Source organism: Amphiura filiformis, chromosome 14 (assembly GCF_039555335.1).
Source record: "Amphiura filiformis chromosome 14, Afil_fr2py, whole genome shotgun sequence".
Lineage (NCBI taxonomy): Eukaryota > Metazoa > Echinodermata > Ophiuroidea > Amphilepidida > Amphiuridae > Amphiura > Amphiura filiformis.
In genome coordinates, this window is record NC_092641.1 from 55,975,141 (window position 1) to 55,995,152 (window position 20,012).

The 20,012-nt window shown below is 35.0% G+C and overlaps 1 protein-coding gene across 1 annotated transcript; it reads right to left on the reverse strand.

Annotated features, from left to right (window-relative positions):
* Window positions 1–1,097: 1,097 nt before the first annotated feature.
* LOC140170332 (uncharacterized) lies at window positions 1,098–5,948 on the reverse strand. The gene is made up of 3 exons (XM_072193699.1): window positions 5,785–5,948; window positions 4,661–4,897; window positions 1,098–3,654 (listed from the first exon to the last, which is right to left on the reverse strand). The coding sequence occupies exons 1-3, from the start codon at window positions 5,941–5,943 to the stop codon at window positions 3,430–3,432; spliced, it is 621 nt and encodes a 206-aa protein (XP_072049800.1). The 5' UTR covers window positions 5,944–5,948; the 3' UTR covers window positions 1,098–3,429.
* Between the last annotated feature and the right edge of the window lie 14,064 nt (window positions 5,949–20,012).

Here is a 20,012-nt window from a genome sequence, read left to right on the forward strand (position 1 = left end):
TATTTGTGTAAGCTAATCCTAACTGTTATAAAAGGCACATGTTGGTTATTAAAGAATGGAAGTGAATGGAAATGAAATTGAAAGAGATTGACTTGAAGGTGGTATTATAGCCTCTGACATGAATGTATGATTTTTGTAACTTTGGATACAATATCAACAGATTGTTTACTTGACACTTTGAATACTAAATACTAATTTTTATCTATACTTAAATGTTACATACATGATGGTGCCTTATAAATAATATGTACAATAACAATAGTGCGAGACAAACATACACAGATCCTTGTGTGGGGAGATGTTGGTTTAAAGCTTGTGACTAGATTGAAGATGCAAAATTGAATGTGTTGTACTGGCAAGCAATTCAATATTTGTTAGCATTTTCATGATCACAATGGGTGCAAGGTGTTTGTACAGACAATACATTACTGATAATTGAGTGGCACGGTATAAAAATGGCCTATGGCACATTGTTATCATTGTGTTAAAGTTATTGACTGACACATTGTAGATGCATAGGGAAATATAAGAAATGGGAGCTTTCTTTGACCTCTGCAGTAAAATGTGACTGTTTACAACTGTGCAAATTCTGTGGTAGATAAACAGAAGGCAGTAGAGCACTTTCAGCTGAAAAGTCGTCAATTTTCACAGAAATGCTTTGGGCTGTTTTGATACTGAGCCACTCAGTTGTAAATAGATAGTACTTATACATGTAAAAAGTACTTAATTCTTAAAGGATGCTACTACAGAAAAAATTAATCTAAATAACAGCTTCTGAAACAGACAAAAATCTTGTACATGTAGATAAAATAGGTATTGAAAAACTCATAGGTAAGTTGGCAATATTTTCAGATTGAAGTTTTAGAAGGCTTAACTTACTACAACAGATACAACAATATGACACCTTACAATCTAACGTCGTCTTACCAGGTGCTGGTTCACCATTGTTAACAAAACTAACTTGAATAATATGACACCTTACAATCTAACGATCGTCTTACCAGGCGCTGGGTCACCATTGTTAACTATACCAACTTGAATAATATAAGATCTTACAATCTAACGTTGTGTTACCAGGCAAAAATCTTGTACATGTAGATAAAATAGGTATTGAAAAACTCATAGTTAAGTTGGCAATATTTTCAGATTGAAGTTTTAGAAGGCTTAACTTACTACAACAGATACAACAATATGACACCTTACAATCTAACATGGTCTTACCAGGTGCTGGTTCACCATTGTTAACAAAACCAACTTGAATAATATGACATCTTACAATCTAACGTCGTCTTACTAGGCGCTGGGTCACCATTGTTAACTATACCAACTTGAATAATATAAGATCTTACAATCTAACGTCGTCTTACCAGGCGCTGGGTCACCATTGTTAAGTATACAAACTTGAATAATATGACACCTTACAATCTAACATCGTCTTACCAGGCGCTGGTATTGACATGATGATAACAGCAAAGCAAAATTTTTTCAATACAGTTATTTGACTACAACAGACTAAAGAATATGTTACAGCAAAATGTTGGAAATGAAATTGTCATTTAAAAGTAGCCAATATTGACATTGAAATGATATTAGGGACATTTTGGTCCTTGAAAATGTGTGGAAATTGGCAGGTCTTAATTGGTCAAAATAATTTCCTAGCTGTTGTAACATGCTGTTGATTACCTTGCTTGGTCAAGTGGCTGACACTATAATAGGTATAACTTTGTATTGACATGATGATAACAGCAATGCAAAATATTTTCAATACAGTTATTTGACTCAGGCTTGAAGCAGATTACATGTATAATAGTGTAATGTGATTATGGCAATGTTTGTTCAATGAGGGCCTGCTTGAAAAGTAGTGTTTGGTACTGAAGCAGTATAACCCTCAATAAAGAAAAAATAAATAATAATAATATGGCAGTATATTTGGTTGCATTATTGAAAAGAACTTGATTCTTAGAAATATGAAACATTCATTTGCTTCAAACATAGTAGAAAGCACTTATAAAGCTGCATTTTGCAGCAAATGCTATCAGAACTGAGTAAAGCAGTTCTAAAGATGAGAAGTGTTTCCAAAAATTGGAAACATAAGTATGAATAGTATTTAAAAGCAATAGTTTTTGAATGGACTTGATCAGGCTGTTGGGGTTCATTGCATGATAAATGTTCGATTCAGGAATACTTTGAGTTGGCAATCCTTTAATTATGAGAAAAGCAGGAGCTTAGTGCTCCTTTATGTGTACTGAGGAGCTTGACAAGTAGGTCAATGACATAACACTAATATTTATGTGAAATAATTAACAATTTGAGAAAATACAAAACAAAATTGTTCTTGAAATTCCTGACATTTTGAGTTGGCACTCATGACATAACACTAATATTTATGTGAAATAATTAACAATTTGAGAAAATACAAAACAAAATTGTTCATGAAATTCCTGACATTTGAGTTGGCATTCATCTGTACAGGAAATATTAATCACATGATATTAAAGGAGTAGTTCATGATTCTAGCATCCACTGTTTTTGGCATTTTCCAGAAAGTATCCACACGAAAGTATATTTCAAATGCCAGTTGATTTTGAGAGCAATGCATGATGAAGTGTATGGCACTGGTGCATGGACAATGTGTTGATTTTGTTGTGGTATATGAAACAAAATTGAAAATAGTATATTGTGCTAAATGATTAATCTGATTGAAATATTTGGAACGTAACTGTCATGAAGGCAGTTGTTTCCAGTGATATCAATTTTGGGTTTTTTTTTATTGTAGGAAAGTGTGGAGATGATGCTGTGGATGATGAACGGTCCTTTTGAATACTGGTACATTAAATCAGGAGTAATGAATTGCAAACAGATTCTTCAAAATATTAATATTTGTTTGTACTTTACAAAAATGAGAAGTAGGAGCATCTGTTGAAGGGTTGAATCTGGAATTAAGAAAATTTTCAGGTATCTTCAATGTAAATTGTATATCGAGGGTTGGCAAACAGAAGGCGTTATTTCACTTGTGGCCATTTTAAGATTCTGGTACCAAAATCATAAACTCTTAACTCAATTAACTTCCTATTGCATCTGAAGTACAATAATACTTGGTCACATTCAATGCAAAATATTATTTTACTAATTTTTCTCAGAAAGGCACTTTATGAGTTAAGGCCTTCTGTTTGTCAACCCTAGATACGTGGTGGTGATTCTTGAACTTAGTGAGTGGTTCTGATTGACTTTACAAGATATAAACATCTTAATTTGTTGTAGTTGATACCACCTTCATTTTGGAGAGGGCTGTTGATGAGGAATTACCCTTCTTGGGAGATCGCGTGAAGCGGATTGTGGTTGGGAGGTGAGTCATGATGGAACTTGTCAGGTCTGATACTTCTTCTGGTATTGTGGGTATAATGTCCTGAAGCTGTGTTTTGAAAAGAGTCACTGGTGTGTAGTCGTCCTCTTGTTTGATGAGAACTTCACACCTTGGCATCTTAATAGGTGTGACTGTTGTGTTGCATCTAAAGCAAAACTGTCCTTCCTTGGTCGATGTCTTGCACTGGCTGCAAGCAGTGTGTAGAGAGCTGCATTAAGGGCGGCCTCGATGACGCCATCTTCTGCAAAGTTGTCTTCTGGTTCTTTAATGTTAAAAGCTGCTACTGTGTGCTGAAATATAAGCAGAATGTTAGAAAAAAGATGAATGTTGGAGTGTAGTGTAGCTATACGCTTGCCCAAATAATATGCTGTTACAAGTGCGTTTTGTAGCTATACACTTACCCAAATAAAATGCTGTTACAAGTGTGTTTTTATGTTTTGAAGAAAAATGCAAATTAATCAGAAACTTGATTTTCTGGTAATTGTGTAGTATTACAAGTGTGATGAATGCTGTCCTATTTAGAGCAGAAATAAACTTTCAGATTTTAGGTACAATATAGGTTTGAATCATTGCAATATGTGTGTGAATAAATGCAAGAGACACTGCTGAAGTTATTTGCAAAACATATATTACATTTGGTGTATGAAAGGACTCATTACATTACAATCTGAGGAGGCATTGTCTTTTGTGGCAAAATATAGCTGGCATTTGGTGTATGATAGGACTTGTTATATTACACTTTCAGCAGGCATCATTGTTGAAGGTGAGTTAAAGTGATCACTATCTTAAAATGGAACTGAGGAGAACGTGTTATTACTGCTTACATCTGCAATATGTTTAATTTTTTTTGGCCTACAGCTCACCTGTCAAATTCTAGGGAATGTGATTGAACACTTTCAAGTCTTTTTTAAAAGACAAGGCCTGTTTAGCACGATATAGGAAAAGTGAAATTTGATTTATGGCTATAGTGTGTCCTTTACCAGAAATATTGATGGAGTTGTTACGTAACATTAAAGAAACCCAATTAATTATAATGTTACTAGTTAAATTGAGTTTTGTGCAAGCTGCAAGCTGCTTTTTGCATAGTCGAATTTCTTGGAAAACAAATTTTTCAAAAATGTATACACTTTTTGGTCTTGGATGTTGATTTTAAGAAATGTAATAATTTTGAAAGTGAAAAGGACCAGTAGTCCTACAAATTTGTGGTTCTGATTTTTTGTGGCTCATGATATCATACATGACCTTGTATGATTAAGGAATTGAAAATGGATACATAATGGAAATGTGTAAACTTACCTCAATGGATGTGTAACGTCCAGATGTAATTTTAGGTCTTGATGTGCCAGCATAGGTGGATGTCGATTTAGTCATTTGGTGTAGTCGGACCGTGTCCCCAACTTGGATTTTTGAAGCTGCTAACTTCCGCCACAATGCAAACTCAACACACCCTGTGTCATCTGAAAGATTTCCGTTTCTCACCTCTACATCTTGGAATGGTGGGTACTTACTTGGAAATGTTTGGATTTCCTTGAGCTGGTTAAAAAAACAAAAACAATTTAGACATTGATTAGTACCATTCAATACTACAAAGGCTTGTTTTTTTTTCAAATGTGGAATTCTGTGACATTATACTGACACTGCATTAACAGTATGTCAGTGATTTCAATTGTTTGGGTATATGGTCTTTTTTGGACACAAACAAGCAGTGCAATAATTTGGCACTTGCTAATGTGTTTGAGTGTTTGACCAGTTCTTCTCATATTGAGAATTGTACATTATTTTTTATGACATATAAAGTTAATCAAGTATTCAACTTTGAGGTAGTAGAAAGAAAGTTTGTAATTGTGACTTCTGATCTTGAAATCCAATGACCATTCTGAGAACATGTTTTTTCTAATACTGGTACACTTTCATATTTGATTGCTTGTATCATTTACTCTTTGCTTAGTACCCAGGAACCAGTTTGAAATAAATGCAGAAAATAGTCACAATATGAGGGTGATACTAATGTACAAATGTGAGCTTTATTTGAAAAGAGTAATGGAAGTGAAGCTGTTACACGAAATGCTCATGGCAGCAAGGGTGGAATAAGTTTTAGACATGAGCAATGTAGCCCGTACAAACTCTGAAATAGCTTTGCCTCCATCATAATTTTAATTGAGCAGGAAACACTCTTTCAGGAAACTGTCTCCCTGGATAATTAAATGAAAATACCAAATTCAAAGCAACTTTTGTTTCTATCACTCATCCAACACATCTTTATTTTGATTGGCCCCTGGTTATCCAAATTGGCCCCTGGTTCACTCCAAATGTGGATAAACCAGGGGCCACTTATTTGTGAAAGTGACCCTTGGTTTAATCACGGTTATGTTCACCCTTGCATGCCAGGTAATGTTACATTTTGGAGTATATGAACTTACCTCAGTTATCTGTCCCAAAATTGTTACTGTTGTTGAATCAGCTATGTTGGTAAGGTTTTCAATCTTCTGATCAGATTGGTGTTGCTGTGATAGTTGGAGCATTTCAGCCTGGTCCATGATTTTCCTTGGTATTTCAAGTGCCTTGGGCAACAACGCCATGCGACTCTGTTGGGCGACGATTATCTCTGAAGCGTTGACCAACGTGTTCAGTAGCATTACTGGCATTACCCTCCACAACAAAGGGTTGGCATGTTTTGTTGTAGATGACGACTTTGCTGAAATGACATAATAGAAACATGAATATATAAGGTTTTGGGAACTGCTTTTAGGAGTTGTTATTTATATCTAATGAAATTGCACATAATTTTATTGTGCATGCATGCAGAAGATAGATCACTTGTTTATTAATAAACATAACTGGCAAAGTAAAATAATGACATGTTAGCATATGAAATGCTTATCTATATAGAAGCATGGCTATTCTATGAGAGATTTTCTAAAATAGAACTATGAAATTATTGTTTCTACAGATGGCTTTATTAAGTTGTCACTAGCTTTCAGAACAGAGCCATTTTCTGTACCTTAATACATGTATCTGAAATGAATTGTTTGAATTTTTTTACTAAAGTACTGTAATTGCAATTCTTGTACTGAAATTGCATGTGAAATACAAAGCTGTATGTAAAAATACAATTTAAACATAACAAATCTAATTTCTTGATTAACATGATGCTAAGGTGGTGTCAATGAAATCATGTGCTTATTTTATCACGCTTATTTTGTATACTGGAACTGCAGAACGAGGAAGTGATAACGCACTAAAATAAAAGAAGGTGGAAATTACCTGCATGCACTGTTGTCAACAACAATGGCCTCCATTAGGTTGTTCTTGCATTTCACTGCTTTCACGATGTTTACCTTCAATGGTAAGACTTGCGGGTACCAGCGCTGCTGCCTTTCAGCTTCTTGAGTGTATTCTGCAGTGGAGAAAAAGTACCAAGAACATAACTTAAATGGCAGTTTCAATAGGTAGAACAGACTGTTATTGTTAATAAGATTTCACTGCTCTTTCAGCAAACTTTATCACCTTTATCCTCATAGCCTTATGACAGTGTTTATTTACTTTACTGAAAGTTTCAATACAGTTGATCGGCTGGTATGGTCTTGGGAAGTTGTATCCAAGCATTCTGAGTACATATAGATGTCTCATTAGCCTGCTATATTAATTGATCCAAATTAATCCTTGCAATTGATATTTAACCATGTAGGTTTTGCTACAAATTTGGAATGGTTAAATCCAGTTAAATTGTATATTATTTACATTATTTTGTTATTCACTGCAAAGATTATATTTTTAATTATTGTAGCAGATTAGGATAGAAGTGTTTGATTTGTATTTGCAAAATTAATTAGTTTCACTTACCATTTTATGTACTTGTAATTGTATTTGTTACTTATTGTACAAGTATTTGGTAACTATTGTCATTATTAAAAGAAATATTGTTTTCATTGAAGTGTGGCATTATAATGAATTGTAAAGTGTTCTATTTTTAAGTATTATAATTGTAGTTGGCAAGAATGCAAAATAACATTTTGTAATTAATTTTGCTTGTAATATAGTATACGGTAGTGTTTTCTTAATGAAATATTGTTTTCATTGAAGTGTGTCATTATAATAATGAATTGTAAAGTGTTCAAGTTTAAAGTATTATTATTGTACAAGCAAGAATGCAATATAACATTTTGTGCTTAATTTATTTGGCTTGAAATATAGTCTAGCGTTTTCCAAATGAATATAATGTTGTAACATAAATGAACATATCAAATTGTAGGTGTTCAATAATCTGTGCACAAATGTGTCATTTGTTACATAAATTCAATGATAATTTCACTGGTATGCATCCATTTTCATTTTAATTAAACAAAATATTGGCTTAATCAAAGCTATTTCCAAGTAATTTAAGGGTGTACTGCACCCCTTGCCAATTTAGTGCTTATTTATGCATTGTTCTCAAACATAATAGGGCATTTGTGACAAGGTACATATGCATATCATTGGGGCAAGGATTACAACTACTGCACTAAAAATTTAACAATTCAAGACAAGTAGTTATTGATTTATTGATCAAATATTAGTTTGCCTACAATTTTGGCTAATAAGTTTTACAACTGGTGTCTGTGCTGAAATACATTTTCCAATGCAGTAGTTTTACTTATTGCCTCTATTATATATGCCCTATCAAGTTTGAGCAAAGTCAACACAAAACTCGCCATGGAAGTGTTACGTGTAATTTGATTATGACTATGTCAACTGGATCATGCTTTCGAGTGCAGCACTATGATTCAAATGATCGCAAAACACAAAGTTTATGGCATGTACTACCAATTAAGGTGCGTGATGCAGTTACCAAGGAGTTACGTAACCAAGCATATTGGGCAGGAGTGTAGTACCTCCTTTAGCATATTTAATTAAAAATTAAAAGATGCCTTATTTGACATGATGATGGCAATATCTGCAAATGAGGTCATTAATTATGCAAATCAGAGGATGCCTTCGCCACATATTTTCGTAACACATAACAACACATGACCAACATTCTCTTTGGTTTCTGTTGAAAAGTGTAACAAATAAATGTCACTGAACATATTGACGTATACGGAACAAACCAAAAGATTGATGACATGCTATACTAGTATAAACGTAACTAGTAACGTTCTCAGCTGACGCCTTCCCCTCCCTGGCAGAATCGTAATAATGAAATGTTGCAAATTTTGACAGAATCATAATAAAGACACATTCTTCAGGCCAATATGTTTCTGTACATTATAATCGAGTATTTTTATCCCTCCCCCTAAACGAAACTTCTTTTGTTTATAGTACATCAATCTTTTGGTTTTTTCCATAATGTTAATTGTTATGTCAATTGACAAACAAATTTGTTTTGCCTTTACAATATCATACAATAATAAGGCTAATTTAAGTCCTGCATTAGTTTCATGTAAAATCGCTGCACTCTTTTATCAGCTCTAATTTTTGAAATATCTATTTTTAAGATTCCTAATCCATTCAAAGTGGTTACACGTGACAGTGCTACATATGCTTGGCCACTTGCAAAGACTGTCTTTCCAAGGCTAACGACAACTTTATCACAGGTTATTCCTTGCACTTTATGAATAGTAGTAGCCCAAGCTGGTACTAGTGGAAACTGTGTTCGTGATAAGGAACGTCCCTGGTTATAAAACTCTTGTGTTACTTTACGGATAGCAATGGCATCATGGTTTTATTATAAAAAGCTGTCCAATGTTGGGATCATCAAACTTAACATAAATTTCCGTAATACATTGATCTTCATATAACATGCTGTGTACAAATCCCATGGCACCATTGACTAAGCCTTGCTGAGTTGCAATATTGCGAATTACCATTATTCTAGTTCCAATTGTAAATTGCAATGTCAATGAAAGACCACCGGCATCACGATCGTCAGGTGGAATAAATGTGGAAATGTTAACTTTGTCCCCAATATCAGATGAAGTAAAGGAATGTTCAGCCAGTACAGTAATGACATCACCGTTCAAAACATTTTGCTGCTCAACGTTAAATTCATCCACTTCATTGCGTGTTGAGTATACACGCAAAGCACCAATAAATGCAGGATTTTCATTCGTAATGATTCGAGATTTCAGAATGTCAACATCATTCTCATTTACATTTGCTACACGTACTCTATTCAACAGTTCTTTATAACCATCACTAGAACTTTGTCGCATATTAGTGGACAATAGAAATGGTCTGAAGAGACTCCACAAAAATGAATTTGTAAAAGCATACTTCCCACGAATTGGCTTCAGTTGATAAAAATCACCTATAACAAGAATGTTCAATCCACCAAAATAATCATTGCTATTCTTGATAGCACATAACCTTCGATGAATATAGAGCAAAGTTTGTCCTGACACCATTGATATTTCATCAATAACTACTGTGTGGATGGACCTATATTTCCTTCGTAAATCTTGTAGGGAGCGGCTACTAAGTTCCTTATAACTAGGTTCATAACCGTGTTGAATTGGTAACTTAAATGCAGTGTGCAATGTTTGTCCGCCAATATTTCTTGCGCTTACTCCAGTGGGTCCACAAATTAAAACAGGATCAACACCTGATATTTGTGTAGTGAACGTTCTCAGCCAATTGACTAAAGTTGATATGAGAAATGATTTACCAGTTCCAGCACCTCCTGTTACAAATAAACGCAAACATTCATTTGCAGCTTTCCTGGCATCAAAAAACCTTTGACATGCTGAAATACAGCAAATTGATCGTCTGTTAAACGAGTCACTTGGTTTTCTATTTCTTCTTCTGAAATTAATGTTATCATAGGTGGTTGAATATCAGCCACTGTTGTGTTGTCAACAGCAGGACTTCTGCTTGTGGCTTCAATATCAGTTGCCAGTAAGGTTGTACAAGCCATAATTGCATAGTCTGGAGCTGGTTCCTCAGTGTCACTTTCTTTTGATTCATATGTATTTGGTGCAACAATTGGTCCAATTTCATCTCTTGTAATTTGCATCATCTGTACCACTTGTTGTATTTGCTGTATGAGGGGTTCATGTACAAATTGAGCAATTTGTAATTGCTTATACTTGTTCAGAAAAGCTTCTTCAGCACAAGTGAATGGACTTAACAGTTCACCTTCATCAAAGAAAGGCAAATAAAGCATTAACATAGAGAAGAAGTATTTATCAGATTTCATTGAAAATTTAGGTGTACGAATGATGCAATGTTTAGTTCTTTTCTGCATAACAATATCTAGGGTCCGTAATTTAATTCGCTGCTGACAGCGTTCAGAAACATTCATGTTATTTGATGCAGACTTGATATACCATGAAGCAAACTCAAATAATGTTAGGTCTGATAAATTCAAGGGCCTATCTATATAGTAATCAATAATGTTTTTGATAAAAATGTTAGTACTACCATCTGGTAGTTCATCACGTTCTCCCTTTGGTCTAAGTACCTTATAACGCTCATTCTCTGGTCGGGCATTAACAAAAACTACAGTTCTACTTGACCAAGTTAGCTGCAGATGACCCACACGTGCAGCTGCTTCTTGAGCACTAAGACGTCTTGTTTTTAAAACACAATTCCCAATTAAATGCAATTGCTTTCTAACTGATACTTCAGGTTGTTTTTGAATGTCCATCATAGTTTTATACAGAGCATCCTTTAAGTCATCTGGCTCAGCTTTGGCAATGTAATTACACACATAATAGGCAAGACCATTTGCACCACACACCATTTGGATATCCATGTTAGCTCTCCATTTCATCAAGACAAATGGGTTATAAGCATTAACATACTGCTCCTCTGTTGTTCTCTTTGTTTCATAGAATCGTCCCCGAATTCTTGGATCACTGATATTAACATTATTGAGAATATGCGTTTCACTTGTGACAGGTCTTGGAAATCCAAAACGACATTCCTTGTTGCGAGTGCAAGACTTTGTGTGATGGTGAATCTGTAATCGTTTGACTAAATGGTGTAATTGTTTGTTCTCTTCCTCTGCAGGTAGTGTTGTAGAAATTACACTGTTTATATACTTTATTATATCATCAGCTGAACTTGTCTCTAAAGGCGGGCTTCCTCAATCCACAAAAATATATGTAAATGTGGAGACCCACGGTTTTGGTACTCTATACGTGCAAAGTAATCACTGATTTTACCAAGAGGCTTATTCTGACCTTTCAAAATGTATTTCAAAAATGCACGCCATCTTCTTTCAAAATGTAATGATGTCAACAAAGGATCTTTACGTATATGCTGTGCAGCGGACTGTGTTCGTAATGCGTCATCATATGTAATGTTTTGAAGCAGCATTTTCAACTCTGGCCAGTTATTATCATCTGCAGACAATGTTACAAATAATGTGGGAGGACCTAGACATTTTACCGTTGAAAGCAAGTTGCTTAATATGTTTGCCCAATACGCTGCTGTCCCACGTATGTTTTTCATAAACATGTAACATTGTGATCTTACATTCTCATCTGACTGAATTGATGTCAGATGCGTTTACCGTGTACCTATCATCTGGATTATTACTTTTGCACACACGTAACTGAATACTAATATCATTAGATAATCTTTGCTGCTCCATATGATTCACAGCAAACATTAGATATGTAATATCTGTGCGCCAACGTGCGTCGACATTATATAAACGATGATGAAAGTATTTTAGGAGTGTTATAGCCTTGTTCCGTTTCTCTGACAAGCCATTTGTTCCATAAGGAAACAACCATGGGAATGCCAATTCTTCACCATGCAACAATTGCGAAATCCAAGTTGGCTGGTCAAACTGTACAGGCAGAGAAACCTGCCTGCTATTTTCTATTATTGAGGATGCTTTCATGTTAGGTACGCTATAATTCAGTGGTATAACGCCCGAATGCTCGTCACTATTCAGCACATTTGCTACTTGTTCTTTGTTTGTATTATTTGCAGCAGGGTATAATAAATGAGCTGGAAATGTAGCATATAATTTGCTGTTTCTTTGTAACCACAATAAAGCTCTTTTCACTTTACTCATGTTAGCAATTGATTTCATTTGTAATGAACTCATACTATGACCAGCTTTAGTTTCTGCAACCACAACCAACTCTTCGTTTTGAACATTCTCAAGTTGCTGAAAATACGCTTCTAAATTTAAAGGAAAATGAATGGCTAAACCTTTTTCTGCATATTGACCACCAGGAAGTATAACAAGTGTCATGTAACTCTGCATTTGTGCTATTAGTCTTTTTTCAATAATGCTTAAATCTGCTAAGCATTCAGGCACAACTCCAGCATCAAGATTGTTGAATACAGCACATGCAGGCATATTATTTTTCATAATTGAGTTCAAGCAAATGTTGCATACTGTGACACTAGAATTTGCAAAACCAACTTCTTGTAGCACTGTAAAGTTTTCTGCACAGATATTTTGTGTCTGATTTGAAAACAAAATTTTATTACAAACTTGACAGAAAAACTGTGCTGTCATCCTTATTTGTAACTCATACTTCAATTCATCGCTTTTTAATTGGCTGATATTGACTGAATGCTGATATGAACTTGGTTTATTCACAGAATGGTTTCTTTTTCCTGTACCATTGTCAATGGCAATATTTGTGTTATTCAACAGTGAGTTTACGTCTGTGTCATTAGAATTCTTGCATGTCTTTACATGTACTACGTGGCAATATTTGTGTTATTCAACAGTGAGTTTACGTCTGTGTCATTAGAATTCTTGCATGTCTTTACATGTACTACGCATGGATTCAAACAAATTTCTTCATTCTGAGTTTCACTATTTGCGGTACACATAACAACTGGCACAATTTCATACATTTTGCAAGCAAATTTACCACTTAAGTCATTTACAACTTCCTCAATGCTATTGAACCGAGAAACAACAACTGTATCATAACTCTTGGAACAAGGTGAATTGGTAACACATTCAATAACGTCAATATCTCCAGCTTCATTCATAATAATTGCGAAAGCTCTCCCTAATGAAGAAAAAATATTATAAGGAGATACTTGTAATGCTAGCTTCATTCCCTCAAGCATTTGCATTGCTAAATTTGTATCGTTGCATGAACTGACTTCACCGTATATCATATCTAAATAATATGAAATTGTCAAGGTAGAGTTAAGATATTCAATGCAATTAGGCAAGTCATGAACAAACAAAACAGTTGGAACGTTTTTAAAGTTGGTGGCTATAATGTTCCTGTATAGTGCTTTGCCTAGGAGTAATGCTTGTATTGCAGCTTCTGGGTTTATACCAACATGAATACTAGAAGTTACACTGTAACTCAAGACCAACATATATAATGCAATAGCAGCATCTTGCATATTTTGATCTTCTACATGCAAGTTGCTCATATTAACACTATCCTGCACATCCATAGTACTAGATAATGACTGCATTTCTATAGCCGTACAACTGTCATCAGTTGAGAATGTAGTATTTCTAGTAATGTTACTACCGGTACTGTTTCCAATAACTAGTTTTGGATTTAATATGGTCGGTGTTATATCTGAAGGGTCACATGTTGAAAATACCTCGACATTTTCAAGTTCATTACTGTAACTCGATACTAACACATATAATGCACTAGCAGAATCGTCTTGTATATTTTGATCTTCTAGTTCTACATGCAATTTGCTCATATTAACAGTCACACTATCCTCCACCATCATATTATTAGTACTACATAATGACTGAGTTTCTTTAGCCGTACAACCAGCATCAGTTGAAAATGTAGTATTTCTATTGTTCCAGACAACTATTTCTGGAAACATCTGGACATTATCATGATTATCACTGTTCTCAACAACCATTTCACTGTTCGTGCCAGTACTTGCCATGTTTGTGTTCTCAACTGCTTCAATTTCTACATCTGGTGACACTATATGCATGTTTGTCCCATTCAGTACATTTACATCAACTTTTATATCACTGTGACAATCATCAATTTCCATTTCCTCATTGTTATGAAATGCTTCTTGTGCAGTATAATTATTAGAACCTGTCAACTCATTAATTTCATTAATTAGCACAGGTGTCATTGTGAAATGATTTCCACTATACATAGCTAGCAAGTATTGAACCAAATTTTCTACACCCACAAATTCCAGTAACACAGCTGATCCATCAGACGCAACTTCACCAGCACTGTTGCGAGAATGGGAATCTATAAGAAAATGAGTCTCGTTATCATGACAAACTATAGCAACCGATGTGGCAGAAAACGCTCCACCAATTGTCAATATTATGCGTGGGGATACGTTACGTGCAATCACAATGGCATTTTGAATGTTCATAGCTAAGCTATTGCTAGAATTGTCCTGCTCGTTCTGAATCGCACCATATATACTGTCATGATAATAATCTATTGAGTAAGTGTGGTTGTCTCTTTCTACCATGCTTGCACTCAAAATATTTGGCAAATCTTGTGGCATTAAAAAGATCGGCCTTCCGTTGTACTGAGAATTAATAAGATTACCATACAATTCCGTACCATACTGCATAGCCAGCAATAAGTGTCTACTACTCCATTCATCACATGGTAATTGAAAACTTGCAAGCAAGAACATCAAGGCAATAGCTGTACATTGCCTACCGGCGTTTGGGCCAAACATTGAAACATTGCCTTGATGACAATTTGCTCTAAGTACACGCTGCGGATGCATTATTACGGTTTCAATATATAAATAAAGATAACACTTACCATTATTTCAATTGATATGTATGAATACTGCAGTTCGTTCGTAACTCTATTCTTCGTCTACAATTCCGGATCTTCCTGTCAACAACCACTATCTATTACAATTGATATGTATGAATACTGCAGTTCGTTCGTAACTCTATTCTTCGTCTACAATTCCGGATCTTCCTGTCAACAACCACTATCTATTAAAGTCTGCCACACAGTAACCTGTTGCAATTATCTCGCATGGTCAAAAACCTTCAACTTTAACCCCATCACCTTGTTACGCCATGCCAATTATTCGCTGGTTTTCGATTACATCACACGTTTTTTACGACAAAATAAGTTTACTGGAACTCAATATAAACAACCTGAACTTTTTCTTTCCAATCGAACAAAGACTTTTCATGGCACGTGTCACTGAGCGTGACTTCAACCGTTTCACTTTTAATGACGCAATTTTAATGTCTCTCCGCATTACTACCAAAACAAATAGTCCGTGACAAAAGTTCCTTGTAATTCATGATCATTATCTATGACTTGGTTATCATCTTCATGCAGAACAATTAATACAAACATTTAACATTTCCCACAATTACAATTGCTTGACATGCATTATTTATTGCATGTCTCAATCCAGGTGAGTTTGACCGATTCACAGTTACTGACCTTAGCTCCGTGTACCTCCGCATTAAACGCATAACAAATAGTCCCATGACAAAAATTCGTCATAAATGCACGGTTATATCCGAAATTTTACTGTCACTTTCATTGACAACAATTAATACAACAGTAAAATAAAAATGTCAGCGAAAATTTTACTTGACATGCATTATTTCTCAATCTAAAACAAATCACTTCTCGATGACGTCATATCTCTATCCCTACCTTTTATCATGCTTTTATATCGTGAATTAAGTTATCCAACTTTAACTATGCCTTGCGCGAAGTATGTTAGCGGGGCTAAACTTTTCGAACAAATACAATACACTAGGACATATTATTACACGCAATACAATATTTGCCATTTGCGACATGCCTGGACATTGTGCAGATTTACAAAAACAAATGTTTCAACAGTTTAAATATATATAGGCCCTACGCATTATCTCACCAAACGCAATCGTGCAACTTCATTTTACTGCAACTCTACTATCACTAAGTACGCTACAGCCTTATCAACGAACTTATGCATATGCAAATGAGCCCCATTCTATACAAAATTGACACCACGCATGCGTCTAGCTGAGAGTGCGTTTCTAGACAGAGTGTGTTTCTAAAAATAGAATATTAAAATGAACGTTTCTTTCCAAATTATCGGTCACAAACTCAACGCATTTAAACAACAATTTTACATAAGTCAATCTTGTTATACATAAAGCTACCAAACACAAAAACAATTTCCACAGTCACAATTATGTGTCAAATAATTATATTTTATGCCCAATCAATTCAGTATTATACCCGCCTGCGGGAAAAATACCGTGCATACATCGGGTAACACTAATGCATATATGAAGTTTATGTCACTCTGGTTTGGTTACGTTTTGAGATATAAAAAAATGAACATATTTGATGATTTTTGGTTTTTGACCGGAAGCGACCCCTTAATGACCTTTGACCCCAAAACTGTAGACACCCCAAAGACCCTTGTTGGTAGCAATGCATGTGTGCTAATGACAACACTCTGCTATGTAATTTGTAAAAACAGCGATTTTTTAAATATTTTTAGCTTTCAGACCGGAAATGACCCCCTTAATGACCTTTGACCCAAATTCTGTGAATAAGTTATAGGCACTGGATATAGCCGATGCATATGTGTAAGTGACATCATCGTACTATGTAATTTGTGGCAGAAGAAGCATTTTAGAGTAAAATTGCATTTTGCCATTGTGAGCAGGTCAAAGGTCAAATGGAGTCCAATGTCATGTCACATGTGGGGACATGGTCAGTGGTGTTTGTGACCAAGTATGGTCAAAATCAGTCAAAGCATAACAGAGCTGGGGTGAAACGTGGCAAGTCACGCAAAATGTCACGTGTTGCCAGAAGAAGAAAGATCCGATAGCATCCCAAGACCTAGCCGGTGTCCCGGCTAGGTAAGAAAGATCCGATAGCATTACAAGACCTAGCCGGTGTCCCGGCTAGGTAAATATCAATATGGTACTTTTCCATAGCCATAAACTATTGGGGGCAGCGCGGCCCGGACTGGTCAGACTGAGGAAAAAGACGGAAGTAGAAGAATTGAAAAGTAAACAAAACGCAGCTACACTCGTACACATGACAAAGCTGACTAAAATAAACAGGGATTAAATATTTTCTTCTTAAAAAACTCCTTTCTTTGACTTGATTATTGTCGATTGTGCAAAAAAAAAATCAGTGTTGCTCCATCTCGAACAATTCAAATTTCTGCATCAATATTGCAAGGACTTGGTAATATTTCGTTCTTCTTGTTCAGTAGCCCTTCAGAAACGAGTGTGTACAAGTACGCATGCATTGATTCATCTTTATAGGCACATATCTATATTACTGTCTACTCAAGATATGTATGCCTTGTTGTCTACTGAAGATAACTTGATTATATGCTTGTCAACTGAAGATAGCTTTATAATGTACGTATTGCTGTTTACTGAAGATAGCTTTATAATGTACGTCTTGCTGTCTACTGAAGATAGCTTTATAATTTACGTCCTGCTGTCTACTGAAGATAGCTTTATAATGTACGTTTTGCTGTCTACTGGAGATAGCTTTATAATGTAGGCCTACGTCTTGTTGTCTACTGAAGATAGCTTTATAATGTACGTCTTAATTGCTGTCTACTGAAGATAGCTTTATATACGTCCTGCTGTCTATTGAAGATAGCTTTATAATGTACGGTACCTCTTGCTATCTACTGAAGATAGCTTTATAATTTACGTTCTGCTGTCTACTGAAGATAGCTTTATAATGTACGTCCTGCTGTCTACTGAAGATAGCTTTATAATTTACGTCCTGCTGTCTACTGAAGATAGCTTTATAATGTACGTCTTGCTGTCTACTGAAGATAGCTTTATAATGTACGTCTTGCTGTCTACTGAAGATAGCTTTATAATGTACGTCCTGCTGTCTACTGAAGATAGCTTTATAATTTACTTCTTGCTGTATACTGAAGATAGCTTTATAATGTACGTCTTGCTGTCTACTGAAGATATCTTTATAATTTACTTCTTGCTGTCTACTGAAGATAGCTTTATAATGTACGTCTTGCTGTATACTGTGAGATAGCTTTATAATGTACGTCTTGCTGTGTACTGAAGATAGCTTTATAATGTACGTCTTCCTGTCAATTGAAGATAGCTTTATAATGTACGTTTTGCTTTCTACTGAAGATAGCTTTATAATGTACGTTTTACTGTCTACTGAAGATAGCTTTATAATTTACGTCTTGTTGTCTACTAAAGATAGCTTTATAATGTACGTCTTGATGTCTACTGAAGATAACTTTGCTGTCTTGCTGTCTACTGAAGATAGCTTTACTACGTCTTGCTGTCTACTGAAGATAACTTTATAATGTACGTCTTGTTGTCTACTGAAGATAGCTTTATAATGTACGTCTTGCTGTCTACTGAAGATAGCTTTATAATTTACGTCTTGCTGTCTAATGAAGATAGCTTTATAATGTACGTCTTGTTGTCTACTGAAGATAGCTTTATAATGTACGTCTTGCTGTCTACTGAAGATAACTTTATAATGTACGTCTTGCTGTCTACTGAAGATAACTCTATACTGTACGTCTTGCTGTCTACTGAAGATAACTTGATTATATGCTTGTCAACTGAAGATAGCTTTATAATGTACGTCTTGTTGTCTACTGAAGATAACTTTGCTGTCTTGCTGTCTACTGAAGATAGCTTTACTACGTCTTGCTGTCTACTGAAGATAACTTTATAATGTCCGTCTTGCTGTCTACTGAAGATAGCTTTATAATGTACGTCTTACTGTCTACTGAGAATAGCTTTATAATGTACGTCTTGCTGTCTACTGAAGATAGCTTTATAATTTACTTCTTGCTGTCTACTGAAGATAGCTTTATAATGTACGTCTTGCTGTGTACTGAAGATAGCTTTATAATGTACGTCTTCCTGTCAATTGAAGATAGCTTTATAATGTACGTTTTGCTGTCTACTGAAGATAGCTTTATAATGTACGTTTTGCTGTCTACTGAAGATAGCTTTATAATGTACGTTTTGCTGTCTACTGAAGATAACTTTATAATGTACGTTTTGCTGTCTACTGAAGATAGCTTTATAATGTACGTTTTGCTGTCTACTGAAGATAGCTTTATAATGTACGTTTTGCTGTCTACTGAAGATAGCTTTATAATTTACGTCTTGCTGTCTACTGAAGATAGCTTTATAATGTACGTCTTGCTGTCTACTGAAGATAACTTTATAATGTACGTCTTGCTGTCTACTGAATATAACTTTTTAATGTACGTCTTGTTGTCTACTGAAGATAGCTTTATAATGTACGTCTTGCTGTCTACTGAAGATAACTTTATAATGTACGTCTTGCTCTCTACTGAAGATAACTTTATACTGTACGTCTTGTTGTCTACTGAAGATAACTTTATAATGTACGTCTTGCTGTCTACTGAAGATAACTCTATACTGTACGTCTTGCTGTCTACTGAAGATAACTTGATTATATGCTTGTCAACTGAAGATAGCTTTATAATGTACGTTTTGCTGTTTACTGAAGATAGTTTTATAATGTACGTCTTGCTGTCTACTGAAGATAGCTTTATAATGTACGTCTTGCTGTCTACTGAAGATAGCTTTATAATGTACGTCTTGCTGTCTACTGAAGATAGCTTTATAATGTACGTCTTGCTGTCTACTAAAATAGCTTTATAATGTACGTCCTGCTGTCTATTGAAGATAGCTTTATAATGTACGGTACCTCTTGCTATCTACTGAAGATAGCTTTATAATTTA

Bases quoted from the DNA above. Each gene is read 5' to 3' on its own strand.
- LOC140170332 (XM_072193699.1), bottom strand. From the start codon at position 5,943: ATGGCGTTGTTGCCCAAGGCACTTGAAATACCAAGGAAAATCATGGAC. The intron at 4,898-5,784 runs GTAAGTTCATAT...TTTTTTAACCAG, and splicing joins TTTTGGGACAGATAACTGAG to CTCAAGGAAATCCAAACATT. The intron at 3,655-4,660 runs GTAAGTTTACAC...CTTATATTTCAG, and splicing joins GACGTTACACATCCATTGAG to CACACAGTAGCAGCTTTTAA.